At 35.0% G+C, this 23,179-nt stretch overlaps 1 protein-coding gene across 1 annotated transcript in view; it reads right to left on the reverse strand.

Moving 5' to 3' along the window:
• The window catches only part of LOC149575494 (uncharacterized), a 233,461-nt gene that overhangs the window by 55,881 nt on the left and 154,401 nt on the right, over nucleotides 1–23,179 (reverse strand). The window contains exons 6-8 of the mRNA XM_089815232.1: nucleotides 10,447–10,540; nucleotides 10,185–10,342; nucleotides 7,637–8,071 (exon numbers count right to left, since the gene is read on the reverse strand). Of these exons, the coding sequence (XP_089671358.1) occupies nucleotides 7,637–8,071; nucleotides 10,185–10,342; nucleotides 10,447–10,540 (687 nt within the window). The remainder of the gene's footprint in view (nucleotides 1–7,636; nucleotides 8,072–10,184; nucleotides 10,343–10,446; nucleotides 10,541–23,179) is intronic.

A 23,179-nucleotide genomic window follows, 5' to 3' on the forward strand; every position in this document is an offset into this window, starting at 1 on the left:
CCAAGATTGGGACAAATATCCAAGAGCCTCAACAAAAGAAGCAAAAATCTGGAGATGTTCCCTCTTCTCTAAGTCGCACTCCCAATGTTTAAGAGATAGAAACATTTGAAAGGCAAGACGTAGATAGAAACATTTGAAAGGCAAGACGTAGAGACAAGCATAAGGAGATTTGAGTGAGAAGAAAATTTGGCAAGGCCAGCACATGAAAGATTGAGTATAAATGTCGATAAAAAATCTATACAAGGAAGAGGAAGAGATCAAGATAGGCCTATGGAGGAAAGTCTCGCTACAATCTTAAAGCGAGAAATGATGGAGGTCGAGGCTAGTCCAGAAGAGGAAGAAACACCTGCAGTAGTGATATAGATTCCAATTGTAGAGGTTGTAGCCCCTGAAGTGACGCTAGATAGTCCAGGAGGTGAAGAGGAGATCAACATTCAAGCGGTCCAAAGGAAAGAACAATTGGTGATCCCAGGATGTAATGTCCCCATTTTTAGCAGGTTCCTGCAGTTGGCCAAGTCAATTCACCATCGCAACCCTCGTGAGCTGACAGTAGAATTTGAGGGTCTCAGATGTGCGGTTATAGGCTTTCCAGCAACCTATGGTGTGTTTTGGCTCTATTTGAGGGACTTACTATTTATAGTAAGTCAATCTATTGGTCCTGATGAGCTCAGTTGAGTCAAAGGAGTTGGGTGATGCTCTCAGTTTTTATTTCAGGCTTCCACTTTGGGCTCCAAGAATCTTGGAGGGAGTGTCTATTTATAGTAAGTCAACCCGTCAGGTTCATTCATCATCTTTCATCATCTTTCATCACTTTGGTGCTGTAAGATTTTGATTGTGATGCTTCTTCAGTTGTTTTCACAAGACGGGTGAATTATTATTATTATTCATCTAAATACGCTGAGGTTGCTATTTTTTGGTGTTGTTTGTTGGTCACCTCAGTATCATAGCTCGTTGGAACTGGGACAAAAAGTTTTAAATCGTGAGAACAAGAATCAGTGGCCTTGCGTGTCAAAATTTTAAGTTATGGTGGAAAAGGTCATTTTCTAGAGCTAAAAGCAATTAATAAATTATATTAATGAAACTTTATTATATTTTAATGTTGTGTAGAGTAAGCTTCTTAAGTGGAGTTCTTTAGGGAAACTAGTGTCATTTGGAGATTATAAATATGAGGTCATTTGATGAGAAAAGCATTTAATTATTTGATTTTCTTATTTTCTCTTGTTGTCTTTGTGACATTTTTTGAGTTTAGAGTTTGTGCCCTTGCTTAAGTATAAGGGTTTGGATTGCTTGGTAATTCACAGCTGAAGTATTGTGAATTATTCTCTAATGATTAATCTTACAAATTGTGCTGAGGTAAACAATTTGCCATACCTCCTACTATTTTTGCTGTGGCTATGGAGAGATTGGGGTTTGACTGATTTGTGAAGTGATTCATGGGAATTATTATATTAAATTGTGTGCTGGTTGATTTGGAGTTGGTTGAACCCATATTTATATTTGTTGCCTAGGCATTATTTTCTTCTTGCACTTTGGGAGCAGTGTTTACATATCTACAGTTGCATTTGTTTGTTAGAGAATTCTTTTGCTACTACTAGACTTCATTTCAAAGGGTTTCAAAGCATGTCTTACCTCTAAGTTCATATATTGTAACTTCTAATTTTTCAAGGTATTGTTGATTTAAATAATAGGCGATATTTTATCAACTGGATTGGTATTTTGTGAAAATACTCAATATCTAAGTCAATATTGAAATCTGGAAATTTTCAGTTGTATATTCCTTATTTAATATCTAAATATATGAGTTGAAATTATTATTGCAAAATCTTCCAGTTTGCTGCTATATTGTTGCATCAAAATTGCAAAACCTCAAGAACAAAAAAAAGAAGTAATCAATTCTTCAGCACAAATTGTTTGAGAGTTAGTCGAGTTATTACAGTAGTATCAGAGCTTGCTTGCAAAGTGTTTGATGAAATGTCAAACAACTGAATTATAAAAAAAATTGGTGTTTGATGAAGTTATAACCAGTTGGGGTTATTACACAGGAGACTGTAATAACCCCCCAAAATGAACATATAGATGTAATTTTCTAATGAAAGAGCTATAATAAATAAATTAATATAATATATTATTATGCCATTTTGTCTTATGATATAAATAAAAAATGAAGAAATAAATAATACGATTATTATAATATTATAATATATTATAATAAAATAAAATAAAATATCCTAAATAAACAAATATCAGATAAATTAATTAATTAAAACTTAGTATTAATGAAGTGAAGAGATACGACCATTCAAATACGTGTAAGGAGCCATTGAAGGAGAGGATAGTCAGAAGAAAGGGAATAAGGAAGTTAAGGTCAGAAATTGATTTTTACAAATAGAAGAACACACCCTGTCCACGGCAAATCGAAGACTATCGTTATAAGGAGGGAGATCGTAGATAGGAGCAAGTTGGAAGCAGATACAGAAAGCATCGAACAAGACACCAAAACAACTTTGTACTAGTCACGGAAGAGGATATTGGGAAGTAGCTGGAAAGCCATCGAACAATCATCGTGAACAGAAGAAAATACCTTGCAAGAGAAGACAAGGAAACGTAGCAGCTTAGAAGCCATCCAATCCCCATCATTAATTGGAAACTTCAACCAAACAAACAATTGGAAAAATGACAACAGAGGGTTGAGACTTTAATCGCAAATCATCACCAAACACATATTTTATATGGAATCAAAGCAGGGTCCAGATAGGAAAAAGCAGGGATAATCGCTCAAATTGGGAAGAATGATAGGAACGGCATTGGATTCCATCAGATGATATAGTCTCCTCACACATCTGCGAACCAGTCAAACTCTTAAGGAATAAACAAAGATGAAATAACAGACTCCATCGGCATTTTTGACATAGTCACTAGCATATTGGTGATCAAACTATTATAAACTTCAGGAGTAGTACGACTGAAGGGCAATATGCTCACAGAAATAACATATCAAAGTTAAAGGATAATAAGGAAAGTAATAATGATATAAGGAGATTCCAGTGTTCAGATCTTTAACTACAGAAGACCATTAGTAGTATATGAGAGGAGATAGATTCTCTATTCTTCCATTGACTAAAACATAGCAGCCTGGCGTGGACGATCGAACAGGAAAAGGAAATGACAAGGACCCCTGCCAAAGATGATAATAACCATGGGATATATACTTAGCACCAAATAGCATAGCAATTCATCACAATAATGATAGAGGTGTGATCTCTATAGACAATGATATTACATAGTGAACGGAAGAAACTCTTTACATACAATACCCATCAACAGAAGCAAAGGGCATTGTCATGCAAGCCATTAGGGAAACTAATATCAAGAAGAAACATATGTTAAATAAAGTTTAGATGTGTGGAGCCGAACAATAAATTAAGAGATAAAACAGTATTGTCAAAGCCAATAAAGACTATAGATAATAACATATGAAAAGCATATCCGCATGTCAGGTAATTCTCAAAAGGCAGCAGCAAGGGATCTGATAATTAATAGAGCTTAGTTGTGGTAATAGAGATAGCAAAGTGGAATAAGAACTAATATACAACATTCTACAAAGAAGAATGATATAGAGGGATACTTGCAAGAAAGAAGTATAAGTAATTTATAACTCATATAAGTTACCATTCAGGGACACCATTTATAGAATGATAATTATTTTAGAGGTAATTATCATTCAGTGATATTAGGATTTGTGATCATTTTAGAAACCAAGTTAATTCTTGGTAGAGGACATTCATTATGGATGTTGATTTTCTCCAATAGAGAACTCAGAGATTAAAGGGCATTCAGAAATGAACGTCGGGATCAGAGTCCCAGAGAGAGATTTTTAGAGAATCTCTTAGAGACAAATACAATATATATTGTGGTGGTCAAACATATGCATATGTCAAAGACAAGAGACTTGGTAGAGGTGGGATCTCTACCAAGTAGTGTTATCAGAGATCCCAAAGAGGCCTAAGGGAGAAGCTCTCTCTATGACAATTACCTAATCAAAACGTAGTTCTCACCAAAGGGTTAGATGATTGGAGAAAGGATTTCTCCCGAAGGATTAGGATAGGTAGCTTGGATAGTATTTAGATTAGTATTTATTTAAATCTAATGTTGCTAATATGTTTTACATACAAATTTTTTATTGTACTAACCAATGGTTGCAAGTTACAGCTTTCAAACCTAATCAGGAAATCGGGGACATTACAGAGACTAGAGTATACCCATTCCAAAATGGTTAAATCAACAAATTTAGAAGAGTCAACAAAAGGAGCTTGATCTGGAAGTTGAATTGCAAGAAATTTTGGACCAAGCAACCCAATCCGAAGAACAAGGTAAAGCAAAAAGATTCAATAAGGTTGTTAGAGGAGAATCGGGGTCTAGGATTTTGTAGATTGCAAGTCCTATAGTTGACAAGGGTGTGGATCAAATCGCTCCAAATGAGTGCCATGTCACAAAAATCAATCCTAGTCTTGCCTCCAGCGAGCAAATCATAGAGGAATTTGATGACTCCACTCAGGCTGAAGAAGTTGGAAGAAGGATACCAGAAACAGAAAAGAGAAATCAAGGCCTTATGTCATTACATTAACAATTACCTCATCCAGTAAGAGAGGAGGGTCCATCATTTGTCCCTCCAACGAGTGTTTTAGCCGAAGTAGTAGACAATATTGACAGGAACAAGCATACTGCTCAAGGTGCAAAGGTTTGGGTTGAAAGAATTCAGGAAGAGCCTTTGAACATGCAAAGAATTGGTGTACGTGCATGGTAGGCATTAGTTGTGCTCTCTGGGATCCAATACATGGAGGAATCATGGCAAGATGAGCAAATTTACCAATATGAAATAATTTCCTATATTCAAAATCTAATGGAGACCACAAGGCAAGCATTAATCGATGGAGGAGTTATCAAAGAAGGGGATGTCTATGATTTCCTTCAGTGGTACAGTGTAATGATCACAACTAAGGAAATGTTTGAGAGCTTCACCAAGGAATTTGCTCAATGGAAAAGGGTTGTTGACAACATTAAGAAGGGGGGTACCCAATACAGTTGCATCCTTGATGTCACAAAGATTAATAGAGGATAAAATGACGACGTATAATTTGAAAGTCAAGTTGGAGTTTTTTTAGCTGAATGTTTTCAAAAGAAAAGATTTTGAGAACTTCTCCATGTTCTTGAATACTATGCACCACACAGGACTTGCCACCGGATTGGGAGGCAAGTTTAACAAAGGCAAAAAGAGCAGTTTCAATTCTGGAATTCAAGCAAGAATCAACACCAAGCATCAACACAAAAGAATTGGGGACGGTGTTAGATCAATTGCATGCCTTCGAGCGGGGAAATCAATGATAGATGCATTTAATGCATAGTGGGTAGTAGTCATTTATTGCACCCCAATCCCTTCCGAAACGAGCATGCATACTAGGCATTTATTACCCACTTTAGTAGTGGATTCCTTATTAAATTAATGTAGATTCCTTTTATTTTCCCTAACCCTAATTAGGGCTGATGTGGCACAATCTGGGCCATTGGTTATTGTGATCATCTGGGCCAACCGTTGTAATCAAGGACCTATATTAAGGCCCCATCTCTCATTTGTAAGAGTGGATTTTATGAGATTGTTGCTATGAGCTACTAAGATAATAGAGTTTTCATTGAAGCTAGGTGAATACTTGAAGTGTCTTGGTGCTTGCTTGTTCTGTTAAATTCCCTCATTTAGATTAAGTTTAGTTTAATTAAAGTATTGTGATTGCAATGAAGAACATGATGACATTTTGACGTTTTAGAGATTCTAAATCATTGTTCAAAGTTAGCTTGAACCCCTTTGATGCATATGCTTAAATTCTATCATTGATATACATTGTTCTTTATGATGGTGTATGAGGTGGTATGAAGATCTTTCGCATAACCTTTGAAGATAGCACCATTTCATGTGTAGTTGTAGTATTACTTGATGAAGAGGAGCTCGGTAAATTGAGGAATTTGTCTACCAAAGTACCATCTACTGTCCTCACTTTCCTTAGGAGTAGAATAGAACCTCTAAACCCTATCCCATTTCATTTTCGCATATTTTGTGAAAACCAAAAAAGGACTTCATTGCAAAACCTTTAGATAGCTCGAACATCTAGTATAACTTGAAATGAATCTGAGGAAACATATGCCAGGCGCCTTTTGATTATCAACAAATTACATCAACCACCAAGCTTATCCACAGTCAAGACCTAGCATTGAAGGAAACTTGGAGTCGTCGTATCATCTTCTTGTAATCTTAGCATATACAAGACTTTGTTCAATAGAGGATAAGATATTTTGGTATTTTGTTCTACTGTTTGGTGGGTCATAAAACACACATCAACAAAGAATTTGTGAAGACATTCACTCGCTTTTGCTGCTGCGACTGAATTTTTTTGTGTATTCTTGCTGACCTGACTGAAAAACTTCACTGCTTGAATTAGTTTACTCGACTATCTTATGGTTAATATTTATATATTCCATATTTGTGCCTAAACTATAGTCGTGCATGTTACTATTCATACATATGTTAAACCATTTTATGAGTTTAATATATGATCAATATATGTAAACTAAAGTCGTGTTTTTGGAGCACATTTTATATTCCTATTTATATTGATATATTTTAATATTTATACATTTTATATTTTATATTTACATATATTATTAATAAATTAATGATAATTATAAATATTGTTGGGGGCAGTTTGTAAACATACACAAATATTTTATCAGATGAATATGAAATGAACCAAACCACTAATTTTTTCCGAATAAACCTACGAACCCAAATCCCGAATCTGAATGCAGTCCTCAACTGGAACCTGCAACTTAGGTTTAATTGTTTTTGTACATCAATATTTGTTTTAAGTATATAAGATCTCTTACCTAACTTTAACTAAAGAGATGATAAATTTAATACCTTTGTTTCTTCAGTATTCCACAGGACAGGAACTTCTTCCTCTCTTGAGAAAATGACTAAGAAATTTCTCACTAATAAAGTAAGGCATTCAATGGCATACCTTCACTACTAGGCAAATATTAGCTCAACGATGACTGCCATTTGGAATGAGTATTGGATTGAGTTCAGTTTGTGCAGCGCAGCTGCTGGCAACATTAAAATTTAAGTATGACTATTCACTCCAGACACAATTTATCATCCTTACACTGATAGTAAATATCTGCCAAATTATTAAAAGATGATGGATTATTAGAAACTAAAAATTGCATTGAAAACAAAGGTAGTCAAGAAACCAAAAAATGCATGAGATTTACAATTTCATTAAGGAAAATAAGAGGCACTATTTAACATGGAAATGTCAAAGAATAAGCAACCATCAGCTACGAGGGCTCTATGCAGTCTCTAATTTGTTGGCAAGATGTGGAATGTTTTTTTCTAAATTAAAAGATCAACACCGACACATTAAGCAAGGTATAACTGTCTCTAGATTAAAGAAGCTATTCTGCATTAAAAACGTCTTGATTCAATATTTGTTCTGTCAAGAGTTTCAATGGTGTGCCATTTGATTGATTACTTCTCCTTCACAGGCATTTAATATAGTACTAAGTTATTCTTTGGAAAGAGGCAAACCTTTCCAGCTCTAGAAGCTGCCACTATCAGCCATGAATGTCGATTTTGATCGAACGAGTGACCATTAAGAATCATTTGCTTGTACACATTGTCCAAGTATCCCCACTCACCTGCCACAGCACATGCCTCTAACATTGCATTGTATGTAAAAATATCTGGACTAAGCCTCAAAGCATTACTTCCTAGATTTTGTCGACCAATCCTCCCTTTCTTAATCCCCTCAAACAATGCTTTGGCTTCTTGAAACATATTATTTTCTCCATATGCTTTTATCATAACATTGACAATTCCTATATTAGGTGCGCAAAAATCTTGCATATATTTGAAAATTGATACACAATCATGTATATGTCCAGCTTCTGCAGAACACTGAATTAGGCCAGTGAATGTGACAACCAAAGGTTTAACAGGAGGACACTTGCAGAGATTCTCAACCTGCAAAGAATGTAACAAATTACTTTAAATATGTCCAAAAATTAAAAAGTATAAAGAGAAAATATGTTATAGCATCCCCACAGATGAACTGCTTTCTAACATCCTCATTTATTTTGCAAATTCAACAAAATTTTCAGGAAAATAAATAGAGAAAAATAGGCATACAGCCTCTCTTAAGAATACATTGAAATATAGCAGAAACGTCATTCGAAATCTTCAGCTGGAAAACAATGGTTGTTTTTAATTTCATATTTTTTTCACCAACAGAATTCTTTTATCCAAGTTTCTTTACAATTTAATCTGACACAAGATCTACAAGCATCTTTCTAAAAGATAGAAGGGGCATATGAAATTCTTCCAGCATTTTACCATAATAAGTTTAATGTCAAACTACACATGATAAAAAGAGGAATTATAAAAATGCCCACAGAAGACCAGGTCAACGAGACTTGGAAAGATACATAGCAGTTTACATAGAGAAGCACTATGATTAAAAAACCCTGGTCCTAAATGCTGTAAGCCTAAAAGTTTTAAACAGATAAACGCTAAAGATAAGACCTAAAGACAGGTACAAAAGATATTATAAGGGAATGATCCCAAAAGGAAATGCGGAAATGAGAAAGAGAAAAGCAAGAAATCACGATAAGGGACCACTATTGTCACATGTTTGATCAAAGCCTCAAGCTAGAGAACAAAAAGAATTATTGTCTATCACTGTGCAACTGCTAAAGTAAGCTTCCAACCAGAAGAATCAACGAGATTACCATTGACCATTGTATAAAGGCTAAAGCAAGATCTGGTAAATTTTAGTGGTACCTCAAATGCTGAGGTAAAATTGAATAATCCTCGAAGGTTGTAGTATGTATTTTAATTTTCATCAGTGATTGAAATCTTTGAGAGACTAAGGCAAACTGGTATGTTCTTAAGCTAATGAGATCACCTATCTTTGAGGTTGTAGTATGTATTTTAAGAGAAAACTATATAAGTTTAGGCAATACCTATCCAACAAGACACTCCATTTCAGGCTAATGTCCACAAATGGAATATTATTTATTTCCATGGAGAAAGTGACTTGGAGTGGAATATGTCCAAATCACCTATCGCTGCAGGCAGAAAAGAAGGTAAGTTTGAGAGATTTTAAATCCTTCATTTGAGCTAATGAGATCACCAACAGCCCCACTTAAAAGGGATCACTCTGATAGAAAAGACAACACACAGGTCTTAACAACAGTTGGATGATGGTATGCATCAAAGAGAGCTTTTAGTGTTCATTAGGTTTTTTCCCTGGCTGTTCTGGGCAATAAATTTAGAACGAATTGTTTTTTGAATTGACAAGACTTTCAGTGGTGCAAATTGTAATCCTAGCTGTGTGCTTTCATTAATAAACCATAATCTGATATAACAACATATCAATCCCAGTCAAAAATTGGATAATCATTGAATGAATCATTGGCTTATTAAGAAGGTTAAACAAACTTAGCTGGTTCATATGAGGACATCTGTTTTGATAGAGAATGACTGCTGTTAGTCTAAGCATGTTTGTCTTACCCAAACAACTCTACAAGACCGCCAAGCTTGAGTGTAGGGAAAAATAGCCTACTCCAAGCTTTTATGTCTGGGGGCCTCAATTATCATAAATGAGAATCAGAAAATGCAAAGAAATGGTGCTTTGAGGGAAAACGACGTTCAACACACTCATGCATGGTAAATGAACAAAAAAGTTTTCTTTACATATACATGTATTTCATATTTTTTCTGACTTTGAACCAATATACCTGTTAAATATAGTACTGCCACAAAACAGTAAAATATAAATACTGGGAACTACATATGGTTAAAGAAAGAGCGAGCATAATTAGAGCCGAAGTAGAAATACATGTCCTCATGAATCATCATCATTTATATTGAAAATTCAAAAAAGGTTATGAAAACATTATTTAGTGTAATATGGCCATTGATTTATAATTCAAAACTAAATGTTGAAATACGATGCAAAATACCAATTATACATGTTTAGCTGGAACCAACAACTTTCAAGTAATATTTTATTTGTTAGGATTGACTAGTTTGAATTCTCTAAATTATGGTACAAGTATGGCAATAAAATAATGACCTGAAACATAGCATCTTTCCATCTTCCAGCACTACAAAAGCACGATGCCACTTCATAGTAAACACTTGCTGTCGGAACCACTCCTCTACACTTCATTTCCTCAACTGCTCTCAAAGCTTCATCAGTCTTCTTTTCTTTCCGAAAAGTGTGCACAATAGCTGCAAAGCACAGCACTTGGTGTAGCATGACTATATAAAGCCAAAATGGAAAAATAAAAGAGTAATGTGACAAGACTAAAATGAAAATTTATACATTTCAGCACCTTTATAAGTCAAAGCATTTGGCTTCAGGCCAGCTTTTCCCATTTTCTCAACAAGCATGTGTACCAGCTCATACTTGCCAGAAGCAACCATCACCTACAAATAATAATTTTTGGTTAGAAGTCGAAACCCGCAATAGATAGTAAAACCACAATAATGAATACAATGGTAAGTTTTAAACCAACAGCAGTGAAACCAACTCAATGCAAACAGTCATTGAAATAAGATTAGAATGAAGAATATGCCCTTCATATTAATGTAATTTCACAGAAAATATATATAGAAATGAAATCAAACACAAATATAAATGAACAGCAGAGAGTTTGTACAATGCATAGTTTCAGATAAACACAAATCAACAGTGACAGTGACTTGGGGGAAACAATAATAAAATTTCAAAACCAATTGTTTTTTTTTTTGGAAGCTGAACAAAGTGTCAGGGCATAGTACACAAAAAAGATGATTTCAATAATTTTTTCAGTCAATGAGATTAAACTAATGATGAAAAAAAAATTTAAAAGATCTTCTGAAGCTCTTAATCAAATTATTGTGATCAAGGAGAGTGCAAGGTTTTTCTTATTGCCAAGTTTTGCCAGCAATTCTGATTATAGAATCTAATTTGCACCAACTAAAAGACACAATTAGGAAAAGATGCACATTATTTAAAAAACATCATTTGTACTCATAGTGGTTGTAAAAATCATTCAATTGACCCATGAGGCATAAACACAGTCAGCAATAGTTGGAGTAAAAAGGCTTTCTTTTGCGTTGAAAGAAAAGAAAATGGCAAAACACAGCACAGCAGATGATAGAAATATAAATGAAAGAGATGAAGTTAGACAATAATAGGACAACTGCTGGATCAACCTTACAGTTATAATATGGAAAGGAAGCTTTATGTTGTTAAAGGCAGATTATTGGAGAAAATTAAAAAGATACAAAATTACAGAATGAATGGCTGCTCATTGGAAATCCAATCCTGAGCTGATATTTTTTGACGGTGGGGTTTCCTGTGGTAGCCATTGGATCAGAAGAAAGAGAATCTCAAAAGAGGATCAACGGAAAAGAAAGCCAGCATAAGAGAAAAGAGAAAAAAAAATTCTCCTAGATCACCAGAGATGAGCCAGGGTCTCAAATGTTGCATCTGGCAGTGTCAAAGACTGACAAGACTACGTATAAAATCACTCCAAGTCCAGTGGAATACAATTTGACAGCATTTGACCTGGGACATGCAGTTAGGTATCAAGTAATAAATGAATTTGATGATTCTGCCCAAACACTGAAAAAGCAGTAGAAGAAAGAGGAAGATAAGAACAAGAAATTGCAAAGTGAGAAAAAGAGCCTTGCACAGACCCCTGCAGCTCTTAATGCATCCAATTAGGTAGGAATACCAGGAATTTATTCCTCCCACAGCTATTCAAAACCAATAACACGTCAACAAGATCAGATACTCATTGACCAACATATTACATTGCCGTGTAGATGATAAGTCACTCAGCTAAATTTAACGGCTCTCCAAATATTTTCTTCAAATAATTGCAAAAGATGTATCCTTCCGGAACACAGAATACAATATTGTTGCCAAATAGGAAATACTTAGAGATATCTTTATTTCTACAACAATCCCTGTAACTTTGTCTCTTATAGAGACTTCACAAAATTGCAAATCCAATAGCATAATAGGGTGGGATTGAATCTCCTCTGAAACTACAAACTACCTTCAGCTTCACAAGCTTCCAGGTCCAGAAGAAATAAATAAAACACATTCCATGACAATTTACAATGCCCAGTAAATTTCCTTATAAAGGGCTCCATGAAAAATCTAAAAGATTATATTAGGCCGACTGGACAACAATTATTTAAGTGATGCTGATATTATGTTATTATTTCTCACTTTATTTATTTATTAATTAAAGCCATCCTTATGATATTAATTTAATTTTAGGACAACTTTGGGACATTTCAGGAGATGCATGTTCGATTTGTGCAACCATTGGGTACTTGAATGTATGTTTACAATCTGAAAATCCTTCGTTTCCTTTGAAGATTGCAATATTCCAGGAAGTGTTGTACAAAAACCAAAAGGAAGATTATTCATCCTACTTTAAAATAAATGCACTTTGTACAACACTTCCAGGCTGTACAAGTCTGTACAAGGCCTAGAAAAAACATAAAAATAACACCAATCAAAATAGAAAATTTTGAATACACCAATTGCTTCAGAATGTTCTCCTTCCCATTATTGTTTGGAATGACCAATACATGTTATTTATATTATTTTATGCAGTTAAAAACCATCCAACTAGCCCTATGACCTTTCAACTTCTTTTTTCCAACATTTTCTGCAATATTACAACTTTGCAATTTTGCATTTTCTTGACAACTTTTAAGACTCTTTTACAAAATGGACTCAAACTTAAAAAATACCATCTAGACATGCCAAATAACCTTTTTAAGACATTTTTATATTCTTTCTAACCTTTTCAAGGCTTTATATATCAATTTGACCCTTTGAGCAATTTAGGTCCTGAATGACAACTAAATGACCACTTTACAATTTAATTGTCCTTAGGCATTACAATTGATTCAATTACATTGAATACCACTATGGATTTAAATTAATTCATTAAAATATCCCTTGGGATCACCTACAACATCTTGATCTCTAGGTGCTCCTGCACCACATCTGTTCAAGAAATAAGTGCAAGATCAAAACTCCCTAAATTTGATAGGCTAAGAACAGATTGCTTACAAGAAGAAGCGGGATTGATAACAAAAATGAAACAAGCAAAAACCCATAGATAAGGATATTTATGTATTTAAAAAAATTCTCATAAGAAAGGTAAGATAAGATAAGATAATAATATTAATGTCCAATGAAAGACCACCAAAAGGTCTATGGGACTAGAGGATTACAACAAGAAAGCTGACAACAGCAAGAGCACCAAACGATGTCCGAAAGAGCATACAACAAAACTAAGAAGAAGAAAAGAGGCAAAGAGAGGCCAAGACAAAGACTAGGAGTCCTTTGTAGGCAAAAAGAAATCAGTCACAGAAGGATACGACTACAAATGAATAGGAGCTATGATCTTATGGGAAGCGATCATCCAATAAGAGGAAAAACATCTCCCAAATACAATGTTTCAGGTGTGATGAGTATGGACACTATGCAATCAAGTGCCCTTATAGAAAAAAACAAAGGGCATCCTTTGTCAAAGTTGGAAAGAAAAAATACAAAACATGATTCTGAGAAATTTGTCTTCTACTCAACATCATCAAGCCAAGTATCAAACAAATTAAATACCTAGGTGAGTGATAGTGGTTCATCAAGACACATCATAGGATTCAGAAAACACTTAGATACTATGGTAGAAGAAACTAACGAAGAAGTAACTACACGGGATGATTCTGCACATCCGATAAAGGGAGTTGGAACTTGCATCATAAATTTGAAATCTAGCATCTCTCTCCAACTCATTGAAGTATTGTTTGTACTGGGAATAATTAGGAACCTAATATCCATTTCTGCTCTTGAAGACAACAGATATAGCGTTACCTATGGATGGAAAAATTCTAGCATGGCTGAATAACTCCACCATAAAGAAAGCACAAATTATAAGACAAGTTATTCATGAACCCTCTAATTCAAATGAATTTTGGCATCGAAGATTAGGACATATTAATTTTTGTGCCCTAACTTTAGTAGAATAATAGATGATAGGGTTACCCAAACTAAAATACATTCATGAAGGAGCATGCAAAGAGTGTGCACTAGGAAAGAACACAAGGGGGCCTTCCAAAATAGTTCGAGTAAAAACAAAAATGTAATAGAATTAGTCCACTCTGACTCATGGACCCATGTTTGTACCCTCCATGGGAGGGTTCTTATATTATGTAATATATTTGGATGATTTTTCTAGAAAGACCTAGACATATTTTCTTAAAAGTAAAGAGTCAGAAGAAATCCTTACAAGGTTTAAGGAGTTCAAAGCTCTTATAGAAAAACTTTTTCGAGAAGAAAGTCAAGAAACCATGAACAAATAATGGGAAGGAATACACCTCAAGAACATTTAAGGAATTTTGTGTAAATTGGGATTAAGAGGGAGATTATTGTACCCTACAGTCCACAACAAAATGGTGTTGCTAAGGGGAAAAATAGAACTATTATAGAAGCTGCTAGAGCTATATTGTATGACCAAAACATAACAACTTCATTTAGGCAGAAACCTCCACAACAGTTGTCTACATTCAAAATAGATGTCCTCACTCAAATTTAAATAACAAAACTCGTGAAGATGCATTCACCGATGTGAAACCTGACATAAGTTACTTAAGGATTTTTGGTTGTCATCTGTACATTCATGTGCCTAAAGAAAGGTCTAAATTATAACCCACTGGAAAGAAAGGAATATTTGTGGGCTGTAGTGAAACTTCAAAAGCTTACAAAATATACATACCTGGACAGAAACAAATTGAACTAAGTAGAGATGTCATCTTTGAGAAAAACATTGCTTTCAAAAGAGCAAAGAGTTCTAATGAGATAGAAATTCAAGATTCTCCTAAAGCCATGTTGGATGATCTTGTTGATGAGATTCAAAGGGGGTATCCTAAAGAGACCATAAATGAAAACCAAACTGCTCCAGAAGATAAATCATGATAACCACAACAAAGAGACCATAAGTGAAAACCAAATTGCTCCAGAAGAGAATCCTAATAACAACAACAACAACAAAAAGAGACCACTTTGGGCTAGAAAGATGATTGAGGAAGCTAAGAATTACGCAACACCCAAAGGAAACTTTAGAGAAAGTAAGAGACCCTACAAATTCTCAAGCTATGTTGTCCTAATGAGTGAGATCATTGGTTTAGAACCAACTAGTATTATAGAAGCTATCAAGAATTAGGTATGGAAAGATGCTAAGACGAATGAGTATCAATCCATTTTGAAAAATGGTGTATAGGATTAGTTCCTAGACCAAAAGAGAAATTTGTAGTCTCTTCCAAATGGCTCTTCAAAATCAAACATGTTGCAAATCGTAGTATAGAGAAACACAAAGCATGTTTTGTTGCCAAAGGTTTCTCACAAAAGGAAGGTATTGATTATGAAGAGACATTTGCCCCTGTTGCCCGATACACTTTTGTTAGAACGATAATAGCTATTGCAATAGCTAAAGCTTGGAAGATCCATCAAATGGATCTTAAAACTGCATTCTTTAATGGGACCATTAAAGAAGTTTGTTCAGAGCAACCTGAAGTCATATAATGTAGATTCACATATATGCAAATTGAAGAAAGCCCTATGTGGACTCAAATAGCCCCATAGAGCCTAGTATGAAAGGATTGGTTGTTATCTTATGGGATTAAGATTTTCCAAGAATGATGCAAATTCAAATCTCTATTTTAAGGTAATTAATGGTGATATGTTAATACTTATTTTATATGTTGATGATCTACTAATCACAAGAGAAGATCACCTTATTACTCAATGTAAGAAGAACCTACCCTCAGAATTTGATATGAAAGACTTGGGCATTTTACACTACTTCCTTGGGTTGAAAGCTTGGCAGAAATTAGATCGTATCATTCTAAATCAAGATAAGTATACTATTCATACTCTGAAAATATTTGGGATGTTGGATTGTAGACCTATGTCTACACCTATGGAAAGCAACTTACACAAAATGGAGAAGGCAACAACAGAGTAAAAATTTGCAAATCCTACTCTCTATAGATAGATTATTGGATCATTGGTGTACTTGGTTGATACAAGACCGAACATTTGTTATGCAATAAATGCCCTAAGCCTATTTATGTGTAAACCAAAGGAGATACATCTTGTTAGTGAAGCATATATTTAAATACCTTCAAGGTACTATTGGATATGGTTTAAAATACAAAAAATGTAGACCTAGATCTACATGGATGCTCTGATTCAGATGGGGCTGGATGTCTATGATCTCTTGGATCACCAGAAAACAGTCTTCAATGGCACAAAGTTCAATAGAAGTCAAGTACATTACAGCGTCTATGGGAACAAGAGAAGCAGTTTGGCTCCAGAAATTGCTTGTAGGATTATTTGGTGAACCCCTGAATCCTACTATTATCCACTGTGACAGTCAAAGTTGCATTAAGCTTTCAGTGAATCCAGTGTTCCATGATAGATCAAAACATATAGAGATTCCTTATCATTATGTGAGAGACATGGTAGAAAGGAATGTGATCCAATTGGAGTATATTACTACAAGCAATCAAACAACAGACATTCTCAACAAACCTCTCTCCAAAGTGAAAGTTGAACGCTTAGGAAGAAACTTGGTATGGTTGAAATGTAAAGTCATTATTGAGATTGAGTCTCAAACTGTTTATTTGTAATATATATATATATATATATATAAGACGTTAAATGTGTAAACTATTTTGTCATGAGTGTGACTCCATGACCTTATGGACCGCCTCTAGACATTATTAAAAGGTGATGATCTTTCTGATTAAAAACACTTGTATTTGACATTGTAAGGTGATGACTTTACAATGATTAGTCTCTCTATCATGATGGATATCATGTGACTTGATATCCTTGGACATGTCATGATAGTTAGTATCTCTTAGACATTTTGACAGATATCATAAGACTTGATATCAATTGAAGATTACTATGATCCTTATGAGATAATCATGGTGGATAAGTGTATCCATGGATATGCCATTAATTATTATGTTAGACATCATGGGACTTGATGTCATTGCACATACTACAATGAAGATGTGTTATGAAGAATGTCATGTGACTTGATATTCTTAAGAAGCATACAATATCTTCTACTATGACGAGTAAGGTGATATCACTATATACTTGGATAGTTTTTATCTTCCCTAGCTAAGAGGGAGTATTAAAGATGATAGCTTCAGTCAGATACATGATAATCAATAGCATGATATATGTGTGTATATATCTGTATCAGTATACATACATAAATATATACGCACACACACACACAGATATTCATATTACTTGAAATAACATTGATCTTAATGGAGATTGGTTATCATCTATATCCAAGTATATCATCAATCTACACTTGCATATTCTACTTCTGTGTATTGTCATTTCATGTTCCTCTTATCCCAATCGAGCAATGATCAAATAATTGACTGAATGCAATCAAATTGAGTCTGATTATATTTCCTTTCAGATTGATGATGTAAAATTTAAGTTTGTGTAAAAACTAATACTAATCCTGATTAGTAGTTGGGCTTCAGTTTCATAAATGAATAGATGCAAATGAAGGGGCATGTCATGAGTGGACATGCCTCCACTTTGTGGAGATACGTCCACTCATGGACATGACTCTACATTGCATTTATATAATCAACCCGATTGGCCAAGAAGAGCATCTAAATCAATTAATTCTCTACCTTTTGGAGTTCGGTTACTACAAATATCAGATTCAGAATTACAAAATAATATTTAGTATTTATCAATATTGAATTGTCATTTGCATACACATTTTACAAAGATCAAATCCTGACTACACCCTTCAACATAAAATACAGAGATTAGTAATTATCATATTCTGAAAATTGGAAAGACATGCATAGTTCTAATGTGAGATAAATTTATTCATCATTACAAAGCATATTAACATTTGACATTTACTTTTAACAAGTGAGGCCAGAATATACACCGTAAATTTTAGGTTGTGTTGGTAGCGTGCATATAACCACATCAACAATTGTAAAGGACTTCAATGATTTACAACACAAATTTTTAGCATAGCATAAAGTAAAACTGACTAAAGCAACTATAAGTGTGACCGTGTGCAATATTCAAAGATAAAACTTGTATGAGCAGCTAAACGAGCATAAAAGACATCTAAATGCCCAAATACTTAGGCATTGAAATTCCTCAACACCAATTATCTATATGATAATGGTGCCAAACAAGTATTAACAATTGCAAAACCCCCAAATGGCTACTTCATAGCCAAATGCAACCCGGTAATTACTAAACACTTTAGATGGAAAGTTAAAAACCATTAGTCTACACGTTTTTGGTCAAACTCGTGGAATGGCTTCACTCCGATGAGTGATATAGTTGGTGCTATATACTAAATACACATAACAAAAATCATATATCAAAAAAAATAAAGGATTAACTAAATGTAACTAACGACAGAGGAATGATGGAACATACATATAAAGTCTTGGAAATGGTCCTGACCCAACCAGGGGAAAATTCAAAATATCCTGAAGGAAATATCATGAAGGATGCTACTACTGAATGGTAGGAAAGCTGTGCTAATATTGTGTGGGACCAAATCAAGCATATTGTCATCCATGATACGATACCAAATACAAGTCAGAGAATTTGCCAATATATCTTGGTCAATCACACCATTCTGGAGCCAAACATGTTGGTCAATCACACTATTCTGGAAATAAACATGCTTTGCTAGGCGGGAGCTTTTGCATTGACAGCTCTATATAACTAAATACTTAAGGGAGATAGCCTACAAATTATTGGATTTCTTGGAGCATTTAGATGCCCACTATGTGTAGCCTTACATGAAACTGTTAACCACCGATTTTTGCTCCAGGAAACGGTTGGACAAGATTTCGCATGGACTTGGGATGGTAAGGCCCTCTCTAGATAACATCCTAAATCTTTTCCAAGGATGATTACTACCAAAGGATCATTAATGGGTGAGAATATGAACAAATACTTCATCAATGATAATATTGCACCTATAAAAAAAAAGGAATACAAAAAATTTCAAAGAAAAAAGCCTCTAGCATTGAATCAATAATAAACACAATGAAGGTTGGTAGTGGTAAACATCAGAACACTGAAGCCAAAATCAAGAAAACATTTTACATGGCACGGGGTGATAGAATGTAAAATCAATGGCCACAATTAAGGTTACTTCTTTCGAGAATGGTAGCAATTGTCCAAACATAATGGGAACAAAAAGATCCAAATGGATACCAGCTCTACATGGTACACTAAAATTAAAAATTGATGGGGCCTGAGAAGCAAGATCCTGTAATGTCCCCTTTTTGTGAGGATAAGAGTTTGTTTAGTTTGGCCTATAATTGTCCCTTGTGGGATAAGTTTGGTGGATTGTGGATCTTGATCGAGCCAAAGGTTATTTTCCCACTCCACAGGTCAGGGTTGTTCAGGGTTGCTATTCATTCGAATTGGATTGGTGCACTTATTATTTATAGTAAGTGAGAATTTCAGGAAAGTCAAGCTTATTGTATTTAGCAGGGGGGCTGAACAGTGTGTAGCAGTATGAAGTTATGGGGATCTTGGCAAAGCTTTCAGTTTGAGTCTTAATATCTACAGTAAATCATTTATGGCATGTTGCTACTTGAGGGAAGGCACCAAGGCGTCAAGTTCAGGCAATGGACACTTACAATTGGGGTGTTGATCATCAGGAGGAGTTAATAAGCTAGTTGTTTGTTTTATTATTATTAATTAAGTTATACTTAATAATTAAATTAAAGCTTATTATCAGGTATGCCAAAGTGCCTAAGTTTCGGAGGAATTATAATTAAATATATTAATTTGAATGGAAAGCAAATTTGTATTAAAAGCTAAGTTATGATTTAAGTCATATGAGGTGTGAGTTTGAAGCTATGAGGTCAATCTTCAATTGAGAAATACACAAGGCTTCATTGGTGAGAATGAATTCATTCATGACTGGGCATTTGCTTTTGTTGTGTGGAGAAAGAAATGAAACGAGGGTTACAACACTTTGAGTTGGTGCAACATTCCAATGAATTGTGCAAGTGCTTTGGCTTCATCCGGAGGCCAAGATTGATATCATTGTTGCAAAATCAACCATTAGCAGCCCCATTTCATTTCAGTAATACTTGCAAGGGTAAGAGACAGCATTATTTGCAGATCACTGCCTTCACATAGGTCTGTGTTTGAAGTACATGCAGCCGCCATTCTTCTACAAGCAGCAGCTGCTATTTGGAGACAGCATTTTAGTATGAGGGACAGCGTTGGACTCATTTCTCATGTGTTGGTCTTATATTTGCATTGGAAACCCAAAATAAATTGCATTTGCATTGTAGATATTTGAGTAGACATTCTAATAATCATTTCAAAGCACATTTGGTATCATTTTAATCAAGAACAGTCAAACAGAAATCTGAAACATTAAGCACAGAAGTTTCATGACAAATGTTTCACAATATTCTGTGAGGTTCAAATCTGCGACATACAGTTAGTTTTGGCAAAGGATAATACAATGGTGAAGTTACAACCTTTTGGGGTTCTTACAGATCCATAATGCAAGACCACACCCATGAAATATCTTGGGCTACTACAATAACATTGTCAAATAGAACAAAAATGGAAGCAGCATTTGCAACTCCCTTAGGAAATATTAATACATAAGCACATAATCGGCCCCAAAGAGAGTCATTGAACGTGATGGAACTCTAAATTTTGGCAAAATTTAGAGTCCCAAATATTGTGCCAAGGGGAGAACCAATACATATGCACATAATCGGCCCCAAAGAGAGTCATTGAACGTGATGGAACTCTAAATTTTGGCAAAATTTAGAGTCCCAAATATTGTGCCAAGGGGAGAACCTTCAGATTTTACCCACTACTTATATTCAAACAATATATACTATAAGTCATGATCAGAAGAATGTGCAAAAGGAATTCAGTTCATCTATATTGCATGCATTTCAGAAGTATCTAATATCAAACATACCATGGGAATGTTCTAAATCATATTTCAGGATGCAAAAGAATATTTTAGAGTGATCATGAGCAGTGATAGACAAACATCTTCATCACATAGAGAACTTAGACCAAGTGACCAAAAACAAATGCAATTGGTTGATGCTATAATTGTAAATTCTGTAACAGAATAGAACATTGTAAAACACTATATGGATGTCTGAGGACGGAACTGTGGATTTTGTGTCTGAGGATGTCTCTTGCCTGCTCTTTCTTGTACAAAACATTGTTTACAACTATTTCACATATTCAGTTACCTTGGAGCTAGTTGTACTGTGTGCAGAATTTGGAAAGGAATTCATCATTGGAAGCAACAAAATAACAAAGATTCAGGAGGTTCAATGTCAGATATTGCTAGTAGTACATGCTTATCCTCTAAGAAAATCATGGAGATTGCCGAACCTACTGGCTGTGCAGTGAGTGGATTGATAGTTGATGCTCGTTATAAAGTCAATATGTATACGATGACATCCTGAACTTTTAAAATATGAAAAGGTCCCCAACAGTTTGGAACATCAAAACTATATCTGTAGCACTGGGCATGGCATGATAAAAGTTAACAGGAAAAAGATAAAACCTGACAAACAAAGAGAGAGAGAAACGTGATCAAATTTGTATTCAGGAGAATTTGGAAACAAAGACAAATGGATGAATTTGATACACAAATAGCACTCAGAAGTTCACCCAAACTATTCTTCATTCGATGGAAGCCACAAATGATTCAGAGCATTTACACCATCACAAGTTATAGGTATATGAATGGTAGCCAGTCGTTTGAAAGAAGTAATGGTCATGAGTCTTCAAAAGTTCGATTTATGTGAAGAATAATTATCAAAAGCCTGCATCAGGTGGAAATGTTAATTAGCTTTTGGTCTTGGAGAAAACACTGTGCTTTTCAAATGTATACCCATCTCCTAAGTCACAGAGTACCATCCGGATACTATTGAATGGTACAATACTCACATCAAAGCATTAGAAGACAATGATTGTTGTCGGTAAAATCTATATCGTAGTTGACGGGTAGAATTGTATACAAAAGGGCGCGTGACGGTTGAGTCACCCCTTCGGGAAAGTATATGTACATCGTCCAAAGGGACTATTGGAACATCACCATCATCATAATCATATCATAAGCATTGGAGTGCATATTGCATATATGAATAAAGTATCTATTCTGTGTTATACCTTTTTGTACTACATGCGATAAGTATCCTTTTGCCCTGTACAATAAACATTTGGCGCCATTGCCAGTTGAACCTGGAATGAAGGAAGTATTATGAAGATTAGTGCCGACTCTGCTTAATAAAGATAGGAATAAGATAAAAGATAAGGATGAGATTCGCAAAACACAGGAAGTTTTTATTTTAGCTCAACAAGCGGAGCGCAGGCAGAAGCTTTAGCAGTTTACCGACAGACACCGAGGAGGTGAAGGAACACAAACCAAGGGAGTGCATTCACCTAGCAGACTGAAGAGTGCTGAGGAATTGCTCAAAGAAACTCGACCGCAATTGAATTTGGTGGAAGAGACAAGGGAGAAGTTCCTTAACTTGTATACGCCAAGGGTAGAGAATACGAACGGAAGGAAAGTAACTCACACGGCTCGAAGTGCCAAAGGAGCACGAGCATGGAGTGAACTCTTTGTTTCCGATACACCCGACTAATGGATACAGGCAGAGAATCGAACAACTTTGCTTGAGGAAGATCTTTTCTCACCGGGTAACACGGTTGTCCAAATTAGGGTGGTTGTTCGAAGCAACACGGTTGTGCAGAACAACACAGGTACTCAGAACAGCGTTGGTACTCAAAACAACACGTGTGCTGAGAACAGCGCGGATACACAGCAAGTACCACAGAATCAGAAGAAAGTAGCAATGGCAGGACCAAAGAAAAAATTATTGAAGTTCAATGGTGATGGGACGACCGATCCAATCAAACATTGTAAAACATGTGAAACGATCTGGATAGCGAACGAC

The sequence above is a fragment of the Cupressus sempervirens genome, chromosome 2 (genome assembly GCF_028749045.1).
Source record: "Cupressus sempervirens isolate cs-2001-9-10 chromosome 2, ASM2874904v1, whole genome shotgun sequence".
NCBI classification, from domain to species: Eukaryota; Viridiplantae; Streptophyta; class Pinopsida; order Cupressales; family Cupressaceae; genus Cupressus; species Cupressus sempervirens.